This window comes from Hemiscyllium ocellatum, chromosome 33, assembly GCF_020745735.1.
Source record: "Hemiscyllium ocellatum isolate sHemOce1 chromosome 33, sHemOce1.pat.X.cur, whole genome shotgun sequence".
Taxonomy (NCBI): Eukaryota; Metazoa; Chordata; class Chondrichthyes; order Orectolobiformes; family Hemiscylliidae; genus Hemiscyllium; species Hemiscyllium ocellatum.
This window is the reverse complement of record NC_083433.1, coordinates 13,577,678-13,599,714: the sequence shown is the minus strand read 5'-3', so window position 1 is coordinate 13,599,714 and position 22,037 is coordinate 13,577,678. Positions and strand designations below refer to the sequence as shown.

At 46.1% G+C, this 22,037-nt stretch overlaps 1 protein-coding gene across 3 annotated transcripts in view; it reads left to right on the top strand.

Annotated features, from left to right (window-relative positions):
- Positions 1-20,985, top strand: part of LOC132831157 (complement C1q tumor necrosis factor-related protein 1-like) — a 59,343-nt gene extending 38,358 nt beyond the window's left edge. For all 3 annotated transcript variants that reach the window (XM_060849162.1, XM_060849163.1, XM_060849164.1), the window contains 2 exons: positions 3,969-4,230; positions 17,878-20,985. In XM_060849162.1, coding sequence (XP_060705145.1) covers positions 3,969-4,230; positions 17,878-18,425 — 810 coding nt within the window. In that variant the 3' untranslated portion in view covers positions 18,426-20,985. The remainder of the gene's footprint in view (positions 1-3,968; positions 4,231-17,877) is intronic.
- The last annotated feature ends 1,052 nt before the right edge of the window (positions 20,986-22,037 follow it).

The following is a 22,037-nucleotide window of genomic DNA, read 5'->3' as shown; positions in this document are numbered from 1 at the left end:
CTCCAAAAGCAACCATCTCTGTAACTCTGCATTTGCTATGGCTAACCCACCTAGCCCACACATCCCTGGATACTATGGGGCAATTCAAAGTTTGTGCGAAGATTTGTAGCTCTGGTGCTTGTTGTAGTGGTTCTGTTCGCCGAGCTGGAAGTTTTTGTTGCAAACGTTTCGTCCCCTGGCTAGGTGACATCATCAGTGCTCTGGAGCCTCCTGCGAAGCGCTTCTTTGATGTTTCTTCCGGTATTTATAGTGGTCTGTCCTTGCCGCTTCCGGGTGTCAGTTTCAGCTGTCTGCTGTAGTGGTTGATATATTGGGCCCAGGTCGATGTGTTTGTTGATGGAGTTTGTGGATGAATGCCATGCCTCTAGGAATTCCCTGGCTGTTCTCTGTCTGGCTTGCCCTATGATAGTAGTGTTTTCCCAGTCTAATTCATGTTGCTTGTTGTCTGAGTGTGTGGCTACTGCAGTACACCAGAACGGCGAAAAGAGGAAGAGGAACACCTATACAAGGTATTTGCCAAAAACGAATACCCGCGCAACTTTATCAACAGATGCCTAAGAGATAGACAACGGAACGAGGACATGCCACAACCAAAAGGACTAGCCACACTACCATACATCAGGAGCGTTTCAGAACTGACAGCCAGACTACTGCGACCCCTAGGACTCATAACGGCACACAAACCAACAGCCATGCTCAGACAACAACTTACTAGAACAAAGGAGCCAATACCCAACATGAGCAAAACTAATGTAGTTTATAAAATACCATGCAAGGACTACACAAAACACTATATAGGACAAACTGGAAGACAGCTAACAATCCGCATACATGAACACCAACTAGCCACGAAACGACACGACCAGCTATCCCTAGTAGCCACACACTCAGACAACAAGCAACATGAATTCGACTGGGAAAACACTACTATCATAGGGCAAGCCAGACAGAGAACAGCCAGGGAATTTCTAGAGGCATGGCATTCATCCACAAACTCCATCAACAAACACATCGACCTGGACCCAATATACCAACCACTACAGCGGACAGCTGAAACTGACACCCGGAAGCGGCAAGGACAGACCACTATAAATACCGGAAGAAACATCAAAGAAGTGTTTCGCAGGAGGCTCCAGAGCACTGATGATGTCTCCTAGCCAGGGGACGAAACGTTTGCAACAAAAACTTCCAGCTCGGCGAACAGAACCACTACAACTATGGGGCAATTTTAGCACATCTGACCTGCACAGCTTTGGACGTGGGAGGAAACCAGAGGAAACCCACGCAGACACGGGGAGAATGAGCAAACACCACACAGACAGTCACTCAAGGCTGGGATTGATCCCAGGTCCCTGATGCTGTGAGGCAGCAGTGGTAACCACTGAGCCACCATGCCACTAAACTATTCATCCAGGAACCCAGGCAATGTTCTTGTGAAAGTGAGGACTACAGATGCTGGAGATCAGAGTCAAGCACTGGAAAAGCACAACAGATCAGGCAGCATCCGAGGAGCAGGAGAGTCAACATTTCAGGCATAAGCCCTTAATCAGAATGTTCTAGGGAGCTGGGTTCAAATCTGACCATGGGAATTTCAATCCAGTTTCCTTCAAAACAAAAGGCTAGAATAAAGAGTCTAATGGTGACTATGAAACTATTGATGGTCATCAGAAAAGCTCATGTGGTTCGTTAATGTCCTTTAGGGATGAAAATCTGCTATCTTTACCCAATGTGATCTACATATGATCCCAAGTCACAGCAACGTAATTGGCTGTTAATTGCCCTGTGGGTAATTAGGGATGGGCAAATAGTGCTGGCCTAGCCAGTGACACCACAGCAAATTACTGCAGATGCTGGAATCTGTACTGCAAACAACCAATGCAGGAAATCACAGCAGGTCAGACAGCATCAGCTCTGATGCAGAGTCATCTTAGACTTAAAACGCTAGCTTGCTCTCTCTCCATGGATGCTGCCTGACCCACTGTGATCTCCAGCATTGGTCAACGGGGGAAAAAACACACCCAAAGCCACCCTCACCCTGATGGCCACCTTTGTGTGTGACTACATCAATTTGTGCATGGATCCCCGGTACGAAAACACCAAGTGTCACTATGTACTGAGGTTCTACCTGTCCCCAGTGTTGTGAAGGATGGGCCTGGCCTCACTGCCGCAGAGCGCTCTGAGTAGTTGGACCGTTCCGTATCACCTGTCCTTCGTGGAGAAGTTTATTAAGAAAAATACCTTTGACCACAAATCCATCAGGAAGTGGTCAGCACGTAGTGTCCTTGAGACCCTTCGGGAAAAGGAGAGGCCGGATCCTATCGAGCGGTTCCCTGAGCAGACTGTCAAAGCCATTTGGCAGAATGCCTCATCGCCAGAACTTTCCAACAAGCACCAAGACATGGCTTGGCTGGTGTTGAGAAGGGCTCTACCTGTGAGATCCTTTATGCACGCCCGGACTGTCAGCCGCACCACACGCTGCCCTCGAAGCGGCTGCGGGGGGGAAGAGACTGTCACACACCTCCTTCTGGAATGTACCTATGCAAAGGAAGTCTGGAGAGGAATGCAGTGGTGTTTGTCGAGGTTCGTCCCAAGCAGCGCGGTGACGCAGGACTCCGTGCTCTACGGCCTGTTCCCCGGCACGCACACCAAGACAAACATCAACAGTGCCTGGAGGATCATCAACTCGGTCAAAGACGCTCTCTGGGTGGTCCGAAACCTGTTGATCTTCCAGCTGAAGGAGTTGACCCCGACTGAGTGTTGCGGACTGGCACATTACAAGGTCCAGGACAATGTGTTGAGGCACGCGCTGAAGCTTGGGGCAGCTGCCGCCAAGGCGCGATGGGGAAAGACCACCATGTAATATCTGCCTGTCTAAAGAAGAACAGGGGGCCCACTCAGTAATTGGGCTCCACTGACGCCTTAGCTAAATATATGGTTGGTAAACATACAGACTTGAATGATTAATTTCGATCTCTGTATGTAAAGAAATGGAACATATATGTATGTATAGCATGACCAATTGTACAGATCATCAAAATATTTTATGAATAAAGTATATTTTTGAAATAAAAAAGATCTTCAGCCTTGGTTATTTTTGGTGCTATCCACAACCTGTGAATGAACAAAACAAACGGCCAGCCTAGAATCGGATTGGAATTACTCTCTTCAGGGTGCTCCGAACCCTGGATCTTCTGATTACCCCAGATATTGTCATAGTTCCCAGGAGTGAGAACGGAAGCATTTATTCTGCGCATTTCCTTTCTCCTCCAAATATTCTTTATTCCCTGCATTCCGGCCTTCCTGACCTGGAGCTTAGTGTGCCATCAAATCCCATCAGCCATTTGAGGCCTGGAGTTAAAATGGCCGACTTGTAAATCCCTAGTTTCATCTTCCTCGATTCTGTCAGGTGAGGAATCCAAGATAACGTGAACAGGGACATCAATTCTCAATCTACATATCCGATCTGAAGTAGAGAAGAGATGTAGTATAGATTCAGAGTCAGTGTTAACATCAGAACATAAGTCAGACCTGACTGAAAGCAGGAATGGAAAAACAAGAGCATCGGAAATATTAGTGAACAGAATTCATGGTTTGAGAGAAGATCCTCATCTACAGAAAGGGAGAGAATTCTGGAGAATCTCAGCAGGTCTGGCAGCGTCTCTAGAGAGAGAAGCAGAGTTAACATTTCGAGTCTGGTACAACTCCTCTTCAGAACTGAAGAACTCTGAACATAATACTGGACTTGGAATGTTACCTCTGTTTCTCCATCCACAGACGCTGCCAGACCTGCTGGGATTTTCCACCATTCTCTGCGTTTCAGATTTCCAGCAGCTGTAACATTTTGCCTTCAGTCTTCCCTGAATTCAGGTAGGAAGCTGGGTGAGGAAAAGATTATTGGACAGCTCATGATGCCATCAGTGTTGTCATTGCTTTAACAACAGCCCTGACTGTCTCTTTGTGCGTTACAGTTAGTAATGGTGACTAGAAGACTTCTGGGGCACGTCCTTATCTTCATCTGTCTGACGCCCACAACTGGAGCCCCGTCCATTGAAAATATTGAGGAGGAGTCCTCCACCCAGGACAGATGCGTCCGGTGTTGTAATCCGCATGAATACCCCATGCATCCGACGACAACACCCAACCCAGTGCCAGGCCAGCACCACAGCGGATATTATCCACCATACCCAATGCCTCATATCCATCCGCACATCAATATCACCATTCTCAAAGGTAATAGCCAATTTTATGTTCATAGCTATGAGTCCTGGAACTAATTTGTAGATGTTTCCTTGGTTACGTGTGGCGAAAAAGTTACCTTTGATTTTCAGTAGTTTGTTTGAAAGCTGCTTCCATTAATATATTTCACGGGAGGGGTCTTGTGTATATTGTGACCCCGCCTCAGAGTTAGAAGGTCAGGGTTCAAATCCCACCCTTAGGCCTCTCAGCTTCAAAATGTGCCCCCTGGTCTTGAAATCCTAGGAAAAAGACAACCACTATCAACCCTAACTATACCCCTCATTATTTTATAAACCTCTATAACATGGCTCTCAACCTTTAATGCTCCGGTGAAAGATGTCTCAGCCTTTCTTTATAGCTCAAACCTTCCATACCCAGCAACATCCTGGTAAATCTCTTCTCTCTCTAAATCTCTTCCGGCTTGGCTCTCTCTCTCTTATTCCTGATGAAGGGCTTATGCTCGAAACGTCGAATTCTCTATTCCTGAGATGCTGCCTGACCTGCTGTGCTTTGACCAGCAACACATTTGCAGCTGTGATCTCCAGCATCTGCAGACCTCATTTTTTACTCGAAAATCTCTTCTGTACCTTCCCCAGCTTAATAGCATCCTTCCTATAACTGGACGACAGTTCAGCATGGACTGGTCGGGCCGAGTTGTCTGTTTCTGTGTTGGATGACCTGATGGACGAGGAAGATGTGCTCAGTGTTCCCTCTAATGTTCTTGCCAGAGGCGTGTCCTGCCATCCGTAGACAGCAGCGACTACCAGAACCAGGAGTCAAGGCTGCCATCGGGTGTGCCGTCACCATGGCTGGGTGCGTGTAGCTGTGCAGCTTCAAGGAAATGCTGGATCTCTTCATAATCGGGCCAGAGAGGATGAGAAACAACCTGCAAATACATCCAACACACCTCACAAGGCAGCAAGAGTCTCCATCTCAGTTACGCAAGGAGGAAGGCTCGCTATCCAGAGCTTCAGTCCATAACATACATGTTGCCATAGTGACCTGAACATCCTGTGAGCCTTCAGTAAAGGCAAAGTGGCCATCGTCTCACCAAACCATAGAACTTCTCCCTTAGAGAGAGCATTGGTGGTGGTTTAACCTGAGGGTCATCACACCTCAGGCAAAGTGCAGAGGTTGAGAAGGAGAGACCTTCATGCTAATCTCAGCTGGTGATGGGAATTGAACCCACACTGTTGGCATTACAGACCAGCCATCCAGCCTACTGAGCTAAGCCCACCCCCAGTAACATGTTACACAAGGAATGCAAGAATAAGGGGCTACAGGAGGGCAATTCACCCATTTAGTATGTGCCAGCTCTCTCCAGTTCATCTCCCATACCCACACCCTCTCACCACATCATCTCCCACCCTGTTCCTTCTCCATAGTCCTGCACTGTTATCTTTTCAATGCAGCACTTGAGATCCCACACACTCCAAGTTATACGGCCACAGTCAGTAGCGCTTTGAATTTTCCAATCTGTTTGGAATTGGCCTTACATTTTCATCACTGATGGAGACCCTGGTTTAAATTGACAAGTGCAAGAAAGTTAGGGTTAAACAGATCATTACGCTCCATTGAGGTCTATAATGGCATAGGGTAGTGTCCCTACCACTGAGCTAGGATGCCCGGGTTCAAGTGCCCATCCAGACATGTTATAATGTTTCTGAACAGTTTAATTTAAAAATAAACTAAATAAAAATCAGCCATGGCTCATTAGGGACTCTTGTGATGCAGTGGCAGTGTCCCTATATCTTAGCCAGAAGGCCTTGGTTCAAATCCCACCTTCTCTAGAGGTACGTAAATACATTCTTGAATAGGAAATATCAGCCTCAGCTCAGTTAAAGCATTGAATTATCATCAATGCCTTCCCCTGACCTCCCAGCTGAGTCCAAAGGTTATGAGTTCAATTCTGACTTTAGAAACGTTAGCCTGAAGTCTGACACAGACAGCGCAATACTGAGGGACTGCTGCACAGTTGGAAGGTGCTGTCGTTCAGGTGAGACATCAAGCTGAGCCCCTCCCAGTTGGAAACAAAGGATCATGTGACCCTATTTGTGGGAAAAAGCTGAAGAATTCTCCCTCCCTGTAGCAGCTATTCATCAACCAACATCATTAAAACAAATAATGAGACAGTGATCAAATTACCTGCTGGTGTTTTTGTGGCTACACCGCAGGAATTGATTTATTGCAAATTGCTTTAATATCCTGAGGGTGTGAAAGATGCTATGCAGTGTTTGTCCCAGTTATGCTCGAAACGTCGAATTCTCTATTCCTGAGATGCTGCCTGGCCTGCTGTGCTTTGACCAGCAACACATTTGCAGCTGTGATCTCCAGCATCTGCAGACCTCATTTTTTACCCCAGTTAATTACTGCTGTCCTCAGTGAACCACTCAGCACCTGAACTCAGAGACCCCCAACTACAGAAACACCATTCTATTTTCAATCTAATCATTCCTTGCTTTGACCTGTAGAGTTCTTGTGCCGGTGGGTTTACAACGGACTCTCGTTGTTACCTCACTGTTAGAGAACACGGTGGCTAAACTAGTTGAAATCTGTTTGTTTCCTGCAGCACAGGGATTAATAGAAACGTGAGTTTAAACGTAAAGCTGATTTCCCTCTTGTTGTACAAATGCAGATAGGAAAGCAGAGTTGGAAGAGATTTAATAATTATTACAGCGCTAGTTTGCCAATGTTCTGTCCTCTACTTGAACAGGGGAAGTTCAGCGTGGGTAATTTACTCAGGGCTTTCAAGATGAAAATAGCTGGCAAGACATCTTCCCTGCCCAATGGCTATCCCTCAACCAACATCATTAAGTCATCGGCTACAATTAAATTACTGACCCTGCTCAACCTCCTTCTCAGTGATCACCTTTACATCATCGAGGTCTCTACCATGAACCCCCCTCCCCCCCTACACACACACACACACACACACACACACCATCCCACAAAGTTACAGCTTGGACAACATTACACCAGTGAACATGACCGTCCCTCAGTATACCACTCCCACGACCACCCATCCCACCCCACACACCGTACCCCCACCATAATCATTGTCAAACTCACAGTGCTTTGGGGAAGCCAGCCAAATCATCATTTCTGATGTTGAAACAGTGGGTGCCGCTAGGCATTGTATTATTCTGAAAAATATTGGGGATTAGGAACATTGGAACTGAAGTAGACCATTCAGCCCATTGCGCTCTCCCATTCAGTTAGATGATGATCTACCTCAATGTCACTTTTCTGCACTGCCTCCTTTTTTGCCTCATTACAGTCAGTCTCCAGAAATTGTTCGATTTCCCTCTTAAACCAGCTCAATGACTGTGTTTCCATGGATCCTGGAGTGAAGAATTGCAAGGATTCACCAGCCCCTAACCATATTACCATGCACTTTGAGAATGCTGTATCACTGAGCTGCCACAATGAACAAAAACAAAGAACAAAGAAAATTTACAGCCCAGGAACAGGCCCTCCAAGCCTGAGCCAATCTAAATCTACTGTCTAAACCTGTAGCCCAATTCATAAGCATCTGTATCCCTCTACTCCCCACCTACTCATGCATCTGTCCAGACGCATTTTAAATGAATCGACCATGCCTGCCTCTACTACGTCCGCTGGCAACGCATTCCAGACACCTACCACCCTCTGTGTAAAGTATTTGCCGCATGTACACCCCCCATCCCCCAAACCTTTCACCTCTCACCTTGAAAGCATGACCTCTCGTTATTGAATCCTTCACCCTGGAAATAAATTTATCTCTATCTACTCTGTCTATACGCTTCATGATTTTGTAAACCTCAATCAGGTCCCCCCTCAATCTCCGTTTCTCCAATGAAAATAAACCTAACTTAGTCAACCTCTCTTCATAGCTAGCACTTTCCATACCAGGCAACGTCCTCGTAAACCTTCTCTGCACTCTCTCCAAAGCGTCCACATCCTTTTGGTAATGTGGCGACCAGAACTGTACACATCATTCCAAATGCGCCAACACTTTAACCCATACTTGTATTGCATGATTCTTGTATAGTGCGGGATAGCATAGGAAGGAAACTGACGCAATATAGAAAAAATGCCTGTACTGGTTGTACTGGACCTCCATTTTGAGGCATACAGGACCAGTCTGGCATTGACAGGTTTCGTTGGTTAAACCTCCTGGGATGTTTAAAACATTCTTGACCTAAACTCCTATTGAGCAGTGTAACTACTACAGCCTTCTGGGAACCACAAGACAAACGTCAACTCCTGAACAGGGATCAGTCAGGGTCGAGCAGAGTAGTGTGATGTTCTTTAGCTTTCTCAGTCAATAGCACAAGCTTTCAGCTTGTACCTGCAGACAAACCAAAACTTGTGGATGTTGACAATTAAAGGTGGCACAGTGGTTCAGTAGTTAGCACTGCTGCCTCACAGTTCAATTCCAGCCTTGTGCAACAGTCTGTGTGGAGTTTGCACATTCTCCCCCTGTGTCTGCATGGGTTTCCTCCCACCATCCAAAGATGTGTGTGTCAGCTCATGCTAAATGGAAAATAGTGTTAGGTGCATTAGTCAGAGGTACCTATAGGTTATTGGAATGGGTCAATGTGGACATGTTGGGCTGAAGAGCCTGTTTCCACAGTTTAGGGAATCTAATTAAATCATTTTTAGGTGAAGACAGCATGGCAAAATTTGAACATCCAATGGAGGTGAAATTAAGGAAGTTATTATATGGGATTTTGGAAGACTGGTCAACACTTGCTCGCCTTTCTCAATGAAAGAAGGCCCATGACTGAAGACACTAAGTATGGCCAGTTAGCCAGAATAGGCTTTATAGGCCAAAGCTTTTCCTATTTAAAGTGAGAGAATACCTACAGAACGAGGCCATTCAGCCCATTGAGACTTCACTGTACCTTCAAAGAGGATTCCACCCAGACCCAACCCCCTACCCTGTCCCTGTAACCTTGAATTCCCCATGGCTAACCCACTTAGTCTACATATCCTTAGACACTATGGACAATATAGCCTGACCCATCCACCTAATCCACATATGTTTGGATTGTGAGAGGAAACTGGAGCACCCAGAGGAAACCCACGCAGACACAGGGAAACTGTAGAATTGAGCCCAGGTCCCTGACACTCTGAGGCAGCAGTGCCAATCACTGAGCCACCGTACCACACTGCCACACTTTCTTCTGCCACTGGGCTACTCACTGTAACAACACTGGGAAGATTCGTTAGGATAGACAATTAAAAGGTATCTCCTTATTTTTTTCTTCTATTTTATCCTCAACTGAGGAGATTCTAATCTCCTGGTTATGTCTTTCTTACTTTCTCCTACCCCACACTCCCGCCTAACTGCGGCAGTGCTTGTGTTTCCCCCAGCACCCATGTTGTGTGTGTGCAGGTGTGAGACACAGTGAGAGACACAAGGTGTACAAATCTTGATTCGATTTCCACCACCAGGAAGAAAGGAAACACCCGACTGGCCAGTGACGAGCAGTGCCCTTCACATCAAAGGGCAATGCTGTGTGATCAAACAGTGAAGGGGAGGGCAGGGATTAAATCAAAATAGAGTTGGAGGGGAAAATAATGCACTCCACTCCCTGTGGGACCCACCTCTCCCTGAACAGCTAAAGGGAGTTGGTAGACACTGCATGCTCCTTCTCCAGAGATACCCTGGTTTGGACATAAGGATGTCCTTATATTTTTCTTACAAGGATGCAGATTTAATTGTAGCATTTTCAAGGGCAATTTAAGGAACCAGGAAAATGATGAATCAAAGTTTGGGAGAAGATTTGTAGCTCATTGTTGTGGTTCGGTTTGCCGAGCGAGCTGGGAATTTGTGTTTCTTCCCCTGTCTAGGTGACATCCTCAGTGTTTGGGAGCCTTCTGTGAAGCGCTTCTGTGATCTTTCATCCGGCATTTGTAGTGATTTGTATCTGCTGCTTCCGGTTGTCAGTTCCAGCTGTCCGCTGGAGTGGCCGGTATATTGGGTCCAGGTCGATGTGCTTATTGATTGAATCTGTGGATGAGTGCCATGCCTCTAGAAATTCCCTGGCTGTTCTCTCTTTGGCTTGTCCTATAATAGTAGTGTTGTCCCAGTCGAATTCATGTTGCTTGTCATCTGCGTGTGTGGCTACTAAGGATAGCTGGTCATGTCGCCAAAAACAGATACCGGCGCAAGTTCATCAACAGATGCCTAAGGGAAAGACAACGGAACGAGGACATGCCGCAACCCAAAGGACTAGCCACACTACCATACATCAAGAGCATTTCCGAACTGACAGCCAGACTACTGCGACCACTAGGACTCACAACAGCACACAAACCAACAGCCGTTCTCAGACAACAACTCACCAGAACGAAGGACCCTATACCCAGCATGAGCAAAACCAATGTAGTGTACAAATTCCATGCAAGGACTGCACAAAAAACTACATAGGACAAACAGGAAGACCGCTAACAATCCACGTCCATGAACACCAACTAGCCACGAAATGACATGACCAGCTATCCTTAGTAGCCACACACACAGATGACAAGCAACATGAATTCGACTGGGACAACACTACTATTATAGGACAAGCCAAACAGAGAACAGCCAGGGAATTCCTAGAGGCATGGCACTCATCCACAGATTCAATCAATAAGCACATCATCCTGGACCCAATATACCGGCCACTGCAGCAGACAGCTGGAACTGACAACCGGAAGCGGCAGAGACAAACCACTATAAATACCGGAGGAAAGATCACAGAAGCACTTCACAGGAGGCTCCCAAGCACTGAGGATGTCACCTAGACAGGGGACGAAACGTCTGCAACACAAATTCCCAGCTCGGCGAACAGAACCACAACAAATGATGAATCAATTTTTGCCTGTACATTCCAATTATTCATTAGGGAGAAATTATAGTCACTTGCAGGTATTCAATTGTCATGCTTTTGTTTTAAAGATAGGATGTCCTTATATAATGTTGTCATCATTACCAATTAATTAGCTTAGTTGGCTGGTCAGCTGTCAGAGAAATGTCGACATGTCGGTTCAATTCCCACACCAACTGAGGTCATCATGAGGGTCCCTCCTTCCCTGGGGTGTGCTGACGTTCAGGTTAAACTCAATACCAGTCGGGTCCCATGACAAACAGCCTTATGGCCCGCTATGATTTTTACTCTAGCATTAAAAACCACTGGCCTTCTCGAAAACACCTAAATGAGAAAAGATAATCAATTATAATCTCAAAGCTGTTCAAATGAAAGAACGGCTTGGATTGGTGTAGTGCCTTTCACAATCCCAGGATGCCCAAAGGTGCTTTACATCCGATGAGATACTGTTGAGATGTGGCCACAGTTGAAAAGAAGGAAACATGATGGACAATTTGTACACAGCAAGATCTCACAAATAGCCATGTCATAATGAGAGGATAGTGGGGTATTTTTATGGAAATCTATCAGGACAACACACAGAATTACTAAACTTTCTACAGCTTTCAGGAGTAGGCCATTCAGCCTCAGTGTCTATACTAGCTGTCGTAATGAGAAGTTCCCATAGTGCCACTCCCCCTATATTCTCCTTGCACATTCTTCCTTTTCAGATTCCCTCAAATGAATCTGGTTCCACCACATTTTCAGGTATTGCAGACCCTAACCATTCCCTGTGTGAAAATGTTTCTCCTTGTCTCACCATTGCTTCTTTTGTCAGTTACCTTGAACCTATACCTTCTGATTCTTTATCCACCTGCCAGTCTACACTTGTCCAGACACCTCATTCACTTTGAATGCCTCTATAGAATCCCTGTCCAACCTAATTTTCCCCAACATTCCAGCTTCTCCAATTTGTAACTAAACTTCCTTTGGCCTGGAAACTATTCTTGTAAATCCATGCAGGAAAAGGATGGACAGATGTTATTGAATAAAATCTATAATTTTAAATTTGGAGTTCAGGAACACAAGGATCTAAGTGTATATGTTCACATTATTCCCTCCAGGGAGCAGCGGCTCAATGGTGTTGTCACTGGGCTAGTAATACAGAGACCTAGGCTAAAGCTGTAGCGACTAACCTCACTGTTGCGTCGGGTGGTATCTAAGCTATTTTGAAAGGACTTGAGAAACCTACACAGAATTCCTTTTAAAATAGTTTAGATGCCACCCAATACCTTAGTGAGATTTGAACCCACATCCCAAGAGCATCCCACTACGAGCCCAATGATATTACCATTGTGTCACTGATCTCCTGGGGAAAAAAAACTCTCTGCTTCCTACCACCAAACCAAATTTGTATCCAATTTGCCAGCTCACTCTGGATTCCATGTGATCTAACCTTCCAGAGCAGCCTATCATGTGGAACTTATCAAAGGCCTTACTGAAATCCATATAGACAACATCTACCTTATCAACCTTCCTGGTCACTTCATCAGAGAACTCTAGCAAATTTGTAAGACATGATCACCCACTCACAAAGCCATATTGACTACTCCAAATCAAACTCTATCTTTCCAAATGTATGTATACCTTATCCCTCAGAATCTTCTCAATTAACTTAGATCCTTCTGTTCCTGCACTGCCATTTAAAATTATAGCCTTTATTCAATAACATCTGTCCATCCTTTTCCTACATCATAGATACAAGCAAAAATAAAATAGAAATCAGGAACAGGATTGAGCTACTCATCATCCACCCCTCCCCAACCTTTTTCATCTTTCATGAAGATTATGATTGATCTGGCATTAGCCTCAGCTCTGCACTCATACACATGCTCCGTTGACTCCCAAGTTAGTCAAGAGGCTATCGGAGAGTGGATGGTTGAGGACAATGAGTGGTCTTGGCCAAGAGGATAGTAGATTTAAAACAGAGATAAGGAGGATTGATCACTCTCAAAGAGTTGTGAAGCTGTGCAATTCGCTACGTGATGGACACTGAGTAACTTTGAGGACATGGACAAATTTTGAAATTGGCCATGGTGAAATAACTCCACCAAAGCCAGCAATCTGTCACTGAGTCACCCTCTATTTACACATAAATTGTACATTACGCTGACCCAGCCAGCACAGAACTGGCTGCCTGAGGTGAACAGAACTCCCATGATGCTCCTGTTTTTCTGTAAGCCCGCGCTCCCTGATTGGAGCAGATTAACAGCCCCAATCAAGGACCTCACACTCTATGAGGGCCACTTGGCTGACCTCGCTACCATCACGACACATGGGTTGAAGGGTTATAGGGAGCGAGGCCGACATGAGATCAGCCGTGATCATAATAAGTAGCAGAGCAGGCTTGAGGGCTGAATGGCCTATTCCTGCTCCTAGTTCTTACATTCTGTCTACCCAAAAAATATTCAGCTTCCACCGTTCTCTGGGGAAGAAAGTTCCAGAGACTCAATGAACATCTGAGAGAAAGATATTCCCCTCATCTCTGTTGAGTCCTAAATTTGTTCCTTTCACATCCTCCCGAGGTGGTAGTTGGGAATTTATTGCAAAGTCTGAAAGATAGATGTTCGTTTTTATGGGACGTTTGATGGGGTCAGATGGAAAATATTAATTTGCCAGTGTTATGTAATAAAGTACAGTGGGTGGTGGGAATATGCTGTTGTGCATAATGCTCTTTACAGGATAGCAGATTTGAAAAGGTCAGTAGGATTTACTTCAGAGTAGAATATGACTCAAGTTAAACACTAGGGCTGCTGTAAATTATAAGATGCCAACAGTAATCTCCATGTACTGTCATCGTCTGATCGAATTAGACAGATATTGCTTCCATGTTACACACCGCAGGCAGTAACTCTAGATGATTTATGTATAATGTACTCAGACAGAGATCAAGCTAACAAGGAGTATATTTACACTGGAGAAGATTTACTCCACTGATTCCTGGGATGAAGGGGGCTTGTCTGTCAAGGATAGGTTGAGCAGGTTGGAGTCTAGAAAGTGAGGTGATCTGTTGATTTGATTAATTGGTGTGATTAATTGTTGTCACATGTACCTGGGCGCAGTGAAAGGTTTTGCTTTGCGTGGAGTCCAGGCAACATACAGCACATTGGGTAATAGAACAGAGCAAGGAAAACAGTGCAGAGAAGGTGCTCAAACAGCGAGGTCAACATGAAATGTAAAATTTGAGAGCTCCATTCAGAAGTCTAAGAACAGCGAGGAAGAAGATGTTCTTGAACCTGATGGTACGTCATAGAATCATAGAATCCTACAGCACAGAGACAGTCTCTTCGGTCCAAACTGGTCCATGCTGTCCAAAATGTCCGTCCACGCTTACACCATTTCCCTGCACTTATTCGTCCAATCCTTTCCTATTGGTGTTTAACTTTGCCCAAATGCCTTTTAAATCAACCACTTCCACTGTCAGCTTATTCCATTTGTGTACCACCCTCTGTGGAAAAGAAAGTTGCCCCTCAGGTTCCCTTTTTTTTCTTTCCCCTCTGACCTTAAACTGATACCCTCTAGTCCTCGATTCCCTAACTCTGGGGAAAAGACTGAGTGCATTCACCCTATCCATGCCTCTCATACACTTCTATAAGATCCCCCCCCGACTTCAGTCTCCTACATTCTAGCTTGTCTAATCTCTCCAACTCGGATCCTTGAGTCCTGGCAACACCCTTGCAATTTTTTTCTGCACTCTTTCCAGTTGAATAACATCCTTCCTATAGCTGAACACAACACTCCAAGTGTGGCCTCAACACATCCTGTGTAACTGCAACATAATTTCCCAACTTCTATACTCACTGCCCTGACTGATGAAGGCCAGTGTGCCAAAGGCCTCCTTCACTGCCCCGTCTACCTGTGACTCCACTTTCAGAGAACCATGCACCTGAACTACAAGACCCCTCTGTTCCACTCACTCCTTAAGGCTCTACCATTCACCATGAAACCCCTACCTTGATTTGACTTTCCAAAATGCAAGATCTCACACTTATCTATATTAAACTCCATCTGCCATTTCTTGGCCTACTTCCCCAGCTGACCAAGGTCCTGCTGCAGTTTCTGATAACCTTCCTCATTGTCCACGATACCATCTATTTTCGTGTCATCAGCAAAATTATTGATCATGCCTTGTACATTCTCGTCCAAACCATTGATATAGATAACAACCAGCAATGTGCCCAGCACCAACCACCGAGGCACTCCACTCATCACAGGCCTCCAGTCCAACAAGCATCCTTCCACTATTACCCTCTGCTTCCTACCATCCAATTTGCCAGCTCGCTCTGGATTCCATGCAATTGAACCTTCCAGAGCAGCCTACCATGTGGAACTTATCAAAGGCTTTACTGAAATCCAAATAGACAATATCTACCGCCCTGCCTTCATCAATCTCCCTAGCCACTTCATCAAACAACTCTAACAAACTTGTGAGGCATGATCACCCACTCACAAGCCATACTGACTACTCCTAATCAAACCCTGTCTTTCCAAATGCATGTATATCTTATCTCTCGGAATCTCCTCAAGTAACTCACCCACCACAAATTTCAGGTTTACTCTAAAGTTCCCAGGCTTTCCTTTGCAGACCTTCTTGAATAATTCACTACCCTCCGGTCTTTTGGGTCCTCACCCACGGCTAACGCTGATGCAAAAATAGCAGCCCGGGCCCCCTCAATTTTTTTCTCTAGCCTCTTGCAGTGTTCTTGGATATACCTGGTCAGGACAAGGAGATTTATCCACCTTCATATGTTCTAACATATCCAACACCTCCTCTCCTGTCCCCAAGTTATCACCACTAACGCCCCAAGTTCCGAAGTCTTCATGCCTTTCCCCATGGTAAATACAGAGGAGAAATATTCATTGAGAACCTCACCCTCTCCTCACACAGACATGGCCAGTTTGGTCCTTGAGGCGTTCTATTCTCTCTTTAGTTATTGTTTTATCTTATTCTACTTAAAGTACCTCTTTGGGTTCACCCTAATCTTCTCAGCCAAGGCTATCTTGTGTGTTTAAGGTTTGAGTGAAACATATAAGATTCTGAGAGGGCTTAACGAAGTGGATGTTAGCTGTTAGCCCTCTGTGGGGTAAGAATGCAGAACAACAGTATTTTTTTTAGAATTAGAATACCTACAGTGTGGAAACAGGCCCTACAATTCCATACTGACCCTCTAAAGAGTAACCCACCTAGACCTATTCCCCTACCCTATATTTACTCTTGACTAATAACCTACACTATGGGCAATTTATCCAACAGCTGGTTTGAAGCACCCACACTTACACGGGCATAATACTGGTAGAGAAAGCAGCATGGCAAGCTGTACTGGCAGTCAGCACTGTTTGAACAGAAAGTGTTGGAAGTGTTATGCCCGACTGGAGATGTGATCACTCCAGCCCCCCCTCGCCCCCAATGCGTGAAATCACTTAAACAATAATGCAAGGCACCTGTTCTTTATGAATAAGACTTTAAAATGGACTTGGTGGCTCAACTCCAGTGGGTGTTTCCCCCAAGTCCGAAGTCTCCTGGCCAGGTTTGTTCAGGATCTGATGGTTAGTTACCAACTTCCCTCTCAGTGAGGTGAACTCCTCCCCCACCCCCATCCCCCTTCCCTCCCCCACCCACCCACCCCATCCCAGTAGCTTTCAGCCCCATTGAAAGAGAATGAGTGTTAGAAATGTAGGAACAGATGGCGGCTATTAAGCCCCTTCCATTAGATCACGGCAGATCTCCATCAGTCGGCCAGGGAGACCTGCTCCTGCCACTTCTACCAGTCTGGGTAAGGGTTATTTGAGCTAATTTTCTGCTGTCAATCCTACTTTGTCTGCGGCCTATTTGAGTGATTAGTACTTGAGAATACACCGCCATGGGGTAACTTCAGAAAAAACACTGCACTTAGGCAGCAGGAAGGTTTTTTTTTCAGAGTGAACAGAACCTCTGACCGTCCTGTTTTTTTTTAACCCCCACACTCCCGCCTAACTGTGGTAGTGCTTATTTTTCCCCCAGCACCCATGTTATGTGTGTGTGCAGGTGTGAGACACAGTGAGAGACAAGCAGGAAGGTTTATTGTGTGACAGCAACCGTACATTTGTTCAGGAATAATGACCAGGATCTTATGGAAGAAGGCCATTCAGCCCATTGAATCCACACCGATCCTCTGAAGAGTGTCTTACCCAGATCCACGCCTCTACACTATCCCTGCAATCCTGCCTTTCCCAAGGCTAACCCACCTAACATCCCGGGACACTGTGGGGCAATCTATCATGGCCAATCCACCCAACCCAGATGTCTTTGGACTGTGAGAGGAAACTGGAGGAAACCCATGCAGACACGGGGGAGAACGTGCAAACTCCTCACAGGCGGTCGCCCGAGGCTGGAATTGAACCCGGGTCCCCGGCGCTGTGGGGCAGCAGTGCTAACCACTGAGCCACCGTGCTGCACAAAATGGGCACAGAAGGGCTTGAACCTGCAATCATCCGTTAGCATCCCGATGAGCACCCAAGTCAGATGCTTCATCCATTCGGCCAAACGGTCCGCTCTGGCTCGAGCATCTTCCGCCACTGGATTCTGACCGTGTCATGTTTTGTTTTTAACGGTCACTTTCCAACCCAATCCCTCTATGCCTCCCTGCACCCTCCGCACCCCACACCCCCATCCTTCTCCCCATCCCCCTTCTCCCAGTCCAACGTGCCTGGGATATAGTCCGCTGTAAAAATGGAACTTTGACAATCTTCTCTTTCTTTCCAGGGGACAAAGGTGAAAAGGGTGAACGGGGGCCCCATGGGAAACATGGCAAGGAAGGCCCGATAGGAATCCAAGGCCCAATGGGGCATAAAGGAGAGCGGGGCCTGGCAGGAATCCCTGGTGACTCCTACAAGCAACACTACTCGGCCTTCTCTGTAGGCCGCAAGAAAGGATTGCACAGCAGTGACTACTACCAAACCTTGCTCTTTGACACGACCTTTGTGAACCTCTACGGCCACTTCAACATGTTCAAGGGCAAGTTCTACTGCTACATTCCCGGAATTTACTACTTCAATCTCAACATCCACACGTGGAACTTTAAGGAGACCTACCTTCACATCATGAAGAATGACCAGGACATGGTCATCTGCTACGCGCAGCCCAGTGACCGTAGCATCATGCAGAGCCAAAGCATCATGCTGGAGCTGCAAGAGAACGATGAGGTTTGGGTGCGCCTTTACAAGCGGGAGCGGGAAAACGCCGTCTACAGTGACGATGTCGACATTTACGTCACCTTCAATGGTTATTTGATAAAACCCAACCTGGACTGAGACACCCCTTCATTTCTTCCTTTCTCTTTCTCTTTCACGCTCTCTGTCTGTGGGGAAATATTGCCCATCAAAGGGAAGACCATTAAGTTATAAATGGGACCATCTCCTCAGCTAACCAATTTAAAAAGTCTTCATTTACCTACCTGGAATCACCCGTGTTCTTTCTCCTTAGCGAAAAAGCCACATTGGTGTCACAACAAAGGTATACTACTTTAAAGCAATGTCAAAAGACCAAATTGAATTCATAAATTTAGGTCCTACATCTTTCCTCTCTATGATAGACCCAGTGCCAAAAATCTACTGCATTAACATTTCACGTCTCCCATGGCAACGCAGACTGTGGATCTAATTTTTCATGTGAAACAGGGTTAGGTCCAAGGAGTGGGTGTGCAGACACAAACTAGGCCCCATTTCTCAAAATCAGAAATTCTCCCACAGTTTCCTTTCAATAAATAGGGGCTTGTGTCTGTGTAGCGCCTTTCATGACCTCAGGAATTTCCAAAGTGCTTTGCGGTGAATGGAGGACTTTGTAGGCGTCTGTTATAATGTAGGGACACAGCAGCACAGCAGGATCCCACAATGCCACAGAGGGCCTGTGGTGGGGACGAGAGCTACATGGCACAGATACTGGAGATTTGAATTTTAAAAAATAGAGAGTACTTTAGAAAACGCAGCAGGGCTGACAGTTTCTGTAAAGAGAGAAACAGTTAACATTTCGTGTCCAGTATGACCCTTCTTCAGAGTCCAATTTGACCATTCTGAGGAACTTCCTTTGTGAGTTGGTTAAGAGACAAATCCGCCTGGATACTCTTCCCGCTCAGTGAAGTGGTGCTATGATATCTTTCTCATTCTCCTGACAGATATGATACCATGTCCGAAAAAAACCGTCTTCGACAGTGCAGCACTCCCTCAGGTCTGACCAAACCTCAGTTCATATATTTTCACACCAGCTGAGTTACCATGAAGGACTCTTATTCTCAAACAAAAACCAAAACGACTGTGGATGCTGGAAATCAGAAACAAAACCAGAAGTTGATGGAGAAACTCAGCAAGCCTTTGCAGCATCTGTGGAGAGAGAAGCAGAGTTAACATTCGTAAACCAGTGACCCTTCATCACTGTGAACTCTGCTTTCTCTCTGCACAGGTGCTTCCAGACTTGCTGAGCTTCTCCAGCAATTTCTGTCTTTGTTGCCCCTTCTTAACCTTGCCTGGTGATCCTTAGGTTAAACCTTCATCAATCGTCACTCTAATGAGACTCTCTCTATGGCCCAGTCAGATCATGGTGACTTTACCTGTATATTCAAAATGGATGGTACTGAAGGGAAGATACATGTTGATGATAGCGTTGTTTATCAGCATGTTGAAATGCATGAGGTGTCTCCAACTCTCCATGTGGTATTGTACATTTTCCACATCTCAGAGCAGTGCAAGTTTCTAAAGTGAGTAACAGATTTATTCACTCAAGTTTTAAAATACCTTTGTGATCACAAGTGATCTGCACCCATGCTTACCTCACTGTCTGCTCATTTTGTTCTGAGTTCCCGCACAGACTTAACCAATTGAGTCAGAGAGCATGGATGATTTACCAGACTCGTGCAATCAAACATCAAACAATCGAGCGCTGCAGTTTGGACTTTAATAGAGTGGTATCACAAACATGTCAACCGATTGCTTTCCTTCAACCTCTGAGCTTCATGCTGGCTATTTTCTTTTTGCAGAGGTTGTGCCAACTGAAATGGCACTATATTATCAGTCAAAGTCAGCAATGGGCAGATACACGGAGTGCCAACCCCCCTGTGATGACTCTGTCTCTGCCCAAAAGAAAAATCTAATACATCTTTCATTGAATCATACAATCCCTCCAGTGGGGAATCAGGCCATCCAATCCACACCAACCCTCTGAACAGCATTCCATGCAGACCCATCCCCTACTCCTATAATCTTGCATTTCCCGTGGCTAATTTATCTAGCCTGCACATCGCTGGACACTATGGGCAATTTAGCGATGGCCTATCCACACTAAGCTGCACAGCTTTGGAAACCAGAGCCATGGATGGAAACCCATGCGGTCACAGGGAGAATGTGCTAACTCTACACAGTTGACCAAAGGTGTGCCAAACCCAAATCCTTGGCGCTGTGAGACAGCAGTGCTAACCACTGAGCCAACGTGCCACCCTTTCCAACCTACATATTACAAGTTGGCTAAGCCGGGCCTGCACCCAGTAATTTACAAGCATCCGCCCATCTCGAATCACCTCAACAATGATGGTTAACCTCCAGATGACCTTGGGATTTTCAATAGACCAACTGGAAAGTTTTCCAAAGCAGGAAATTAGTGTCCTGTATATACTTTTAATTCCTTTTCTTCTGAAATAGCTTGCCAATTAATGGCACCCACCACCACTTCCTGTGTTCTGACCTGCGTTCGGACTCAATGGGCACATGGAATGGGATTTCTCCAGCCATGTGGCATCATTTGGTCTACTCTATGTCTTTCTCTGTTGTCTGCAGAGTGGATGAGCTTTCAGAGTTTGTGGAAGTGGGTGATTGGAGGGGGGGGTGAGGGGTGGGGAGAGGTGTGGCGATACAGGGTCGGTGGTGCCAAAGTAGGAAAAGGGCCACAGGAGTCATTAGGTTGTTGTGGAATGGACGGACCTTTCTTTAAATCAGATGGAAACCGCCTGTCAAAGGGTGGAGGGGGGAGTTGCTGGTGGGTGATAAGGGTGTTGAAAGACATCCTCCATGTGGGTCAACTATAACGACAAATAAATCTTCGTTCCTTTCCATTGCTCTCCCTGACCTGCTCCTCACCTCAGGGAGTGGCAGATCCTCGAGTCGAACTCAATGGGATTTTACCATGACTTGGGACTGACTTTGATGGTCCTGCTGGGATGTTTTGCTTAAGGAATTGATCCAGAAACTCTGAGGTGGTTTGTGATGCGCAAGACTGTGGGGCGGCGTTGTCATTTCGGTGAGAGCTTTCGGTTAAGCTGAGGCCTGATCTTCCCGTTCAGGTGGATCCCATCGCACTGTTCAAACTGAAGAGATCTCCCTCATGCCTCGGCCAACATTTATCCCTCAACATGATCACTGGAACAGGTTCAGCCAATCACAGCTTTTCCTGGGAGCTTGCTGATGAAGGGCTTATGCTCGAAACGTCGAATTCCCTATTCCTGAGATGCTGCCTGGCCTGCTGTGCTTTGACCAGCAACACATTTTCAGCTTGCTGTGTGCAGATTCTTCAACGATGGCTACACTTTGAAAGGGCTTCACTGACTCTAAAGTGATTCGGTGGTGTACATCCCCGGGTGCTATACAATTGCAGGTTTTTTTGCAGCAGGCCAGCAGCTGTCCCCTGTTCTCAGGCTCAAAGGACAACCCCCACAGACCCTGACTGGCTTCACACAATGTCTCCAGCCGTACACTAGTGCAAACACGTTCTCCTGGTCCATGGCTGCTCTCTCCCTGCAGCTGCCCAAGAGACGCACAAGCAACGCTTTTCAAAGCAGGGAAACTGTGGGGATGCACCCCGATGGGAAATTTCTGCTCCTTCTCCCTCATCTGCCGACCTCAATGTGAGGGGCTAATGGTCCAGGGGAAGGAGTCACCTTC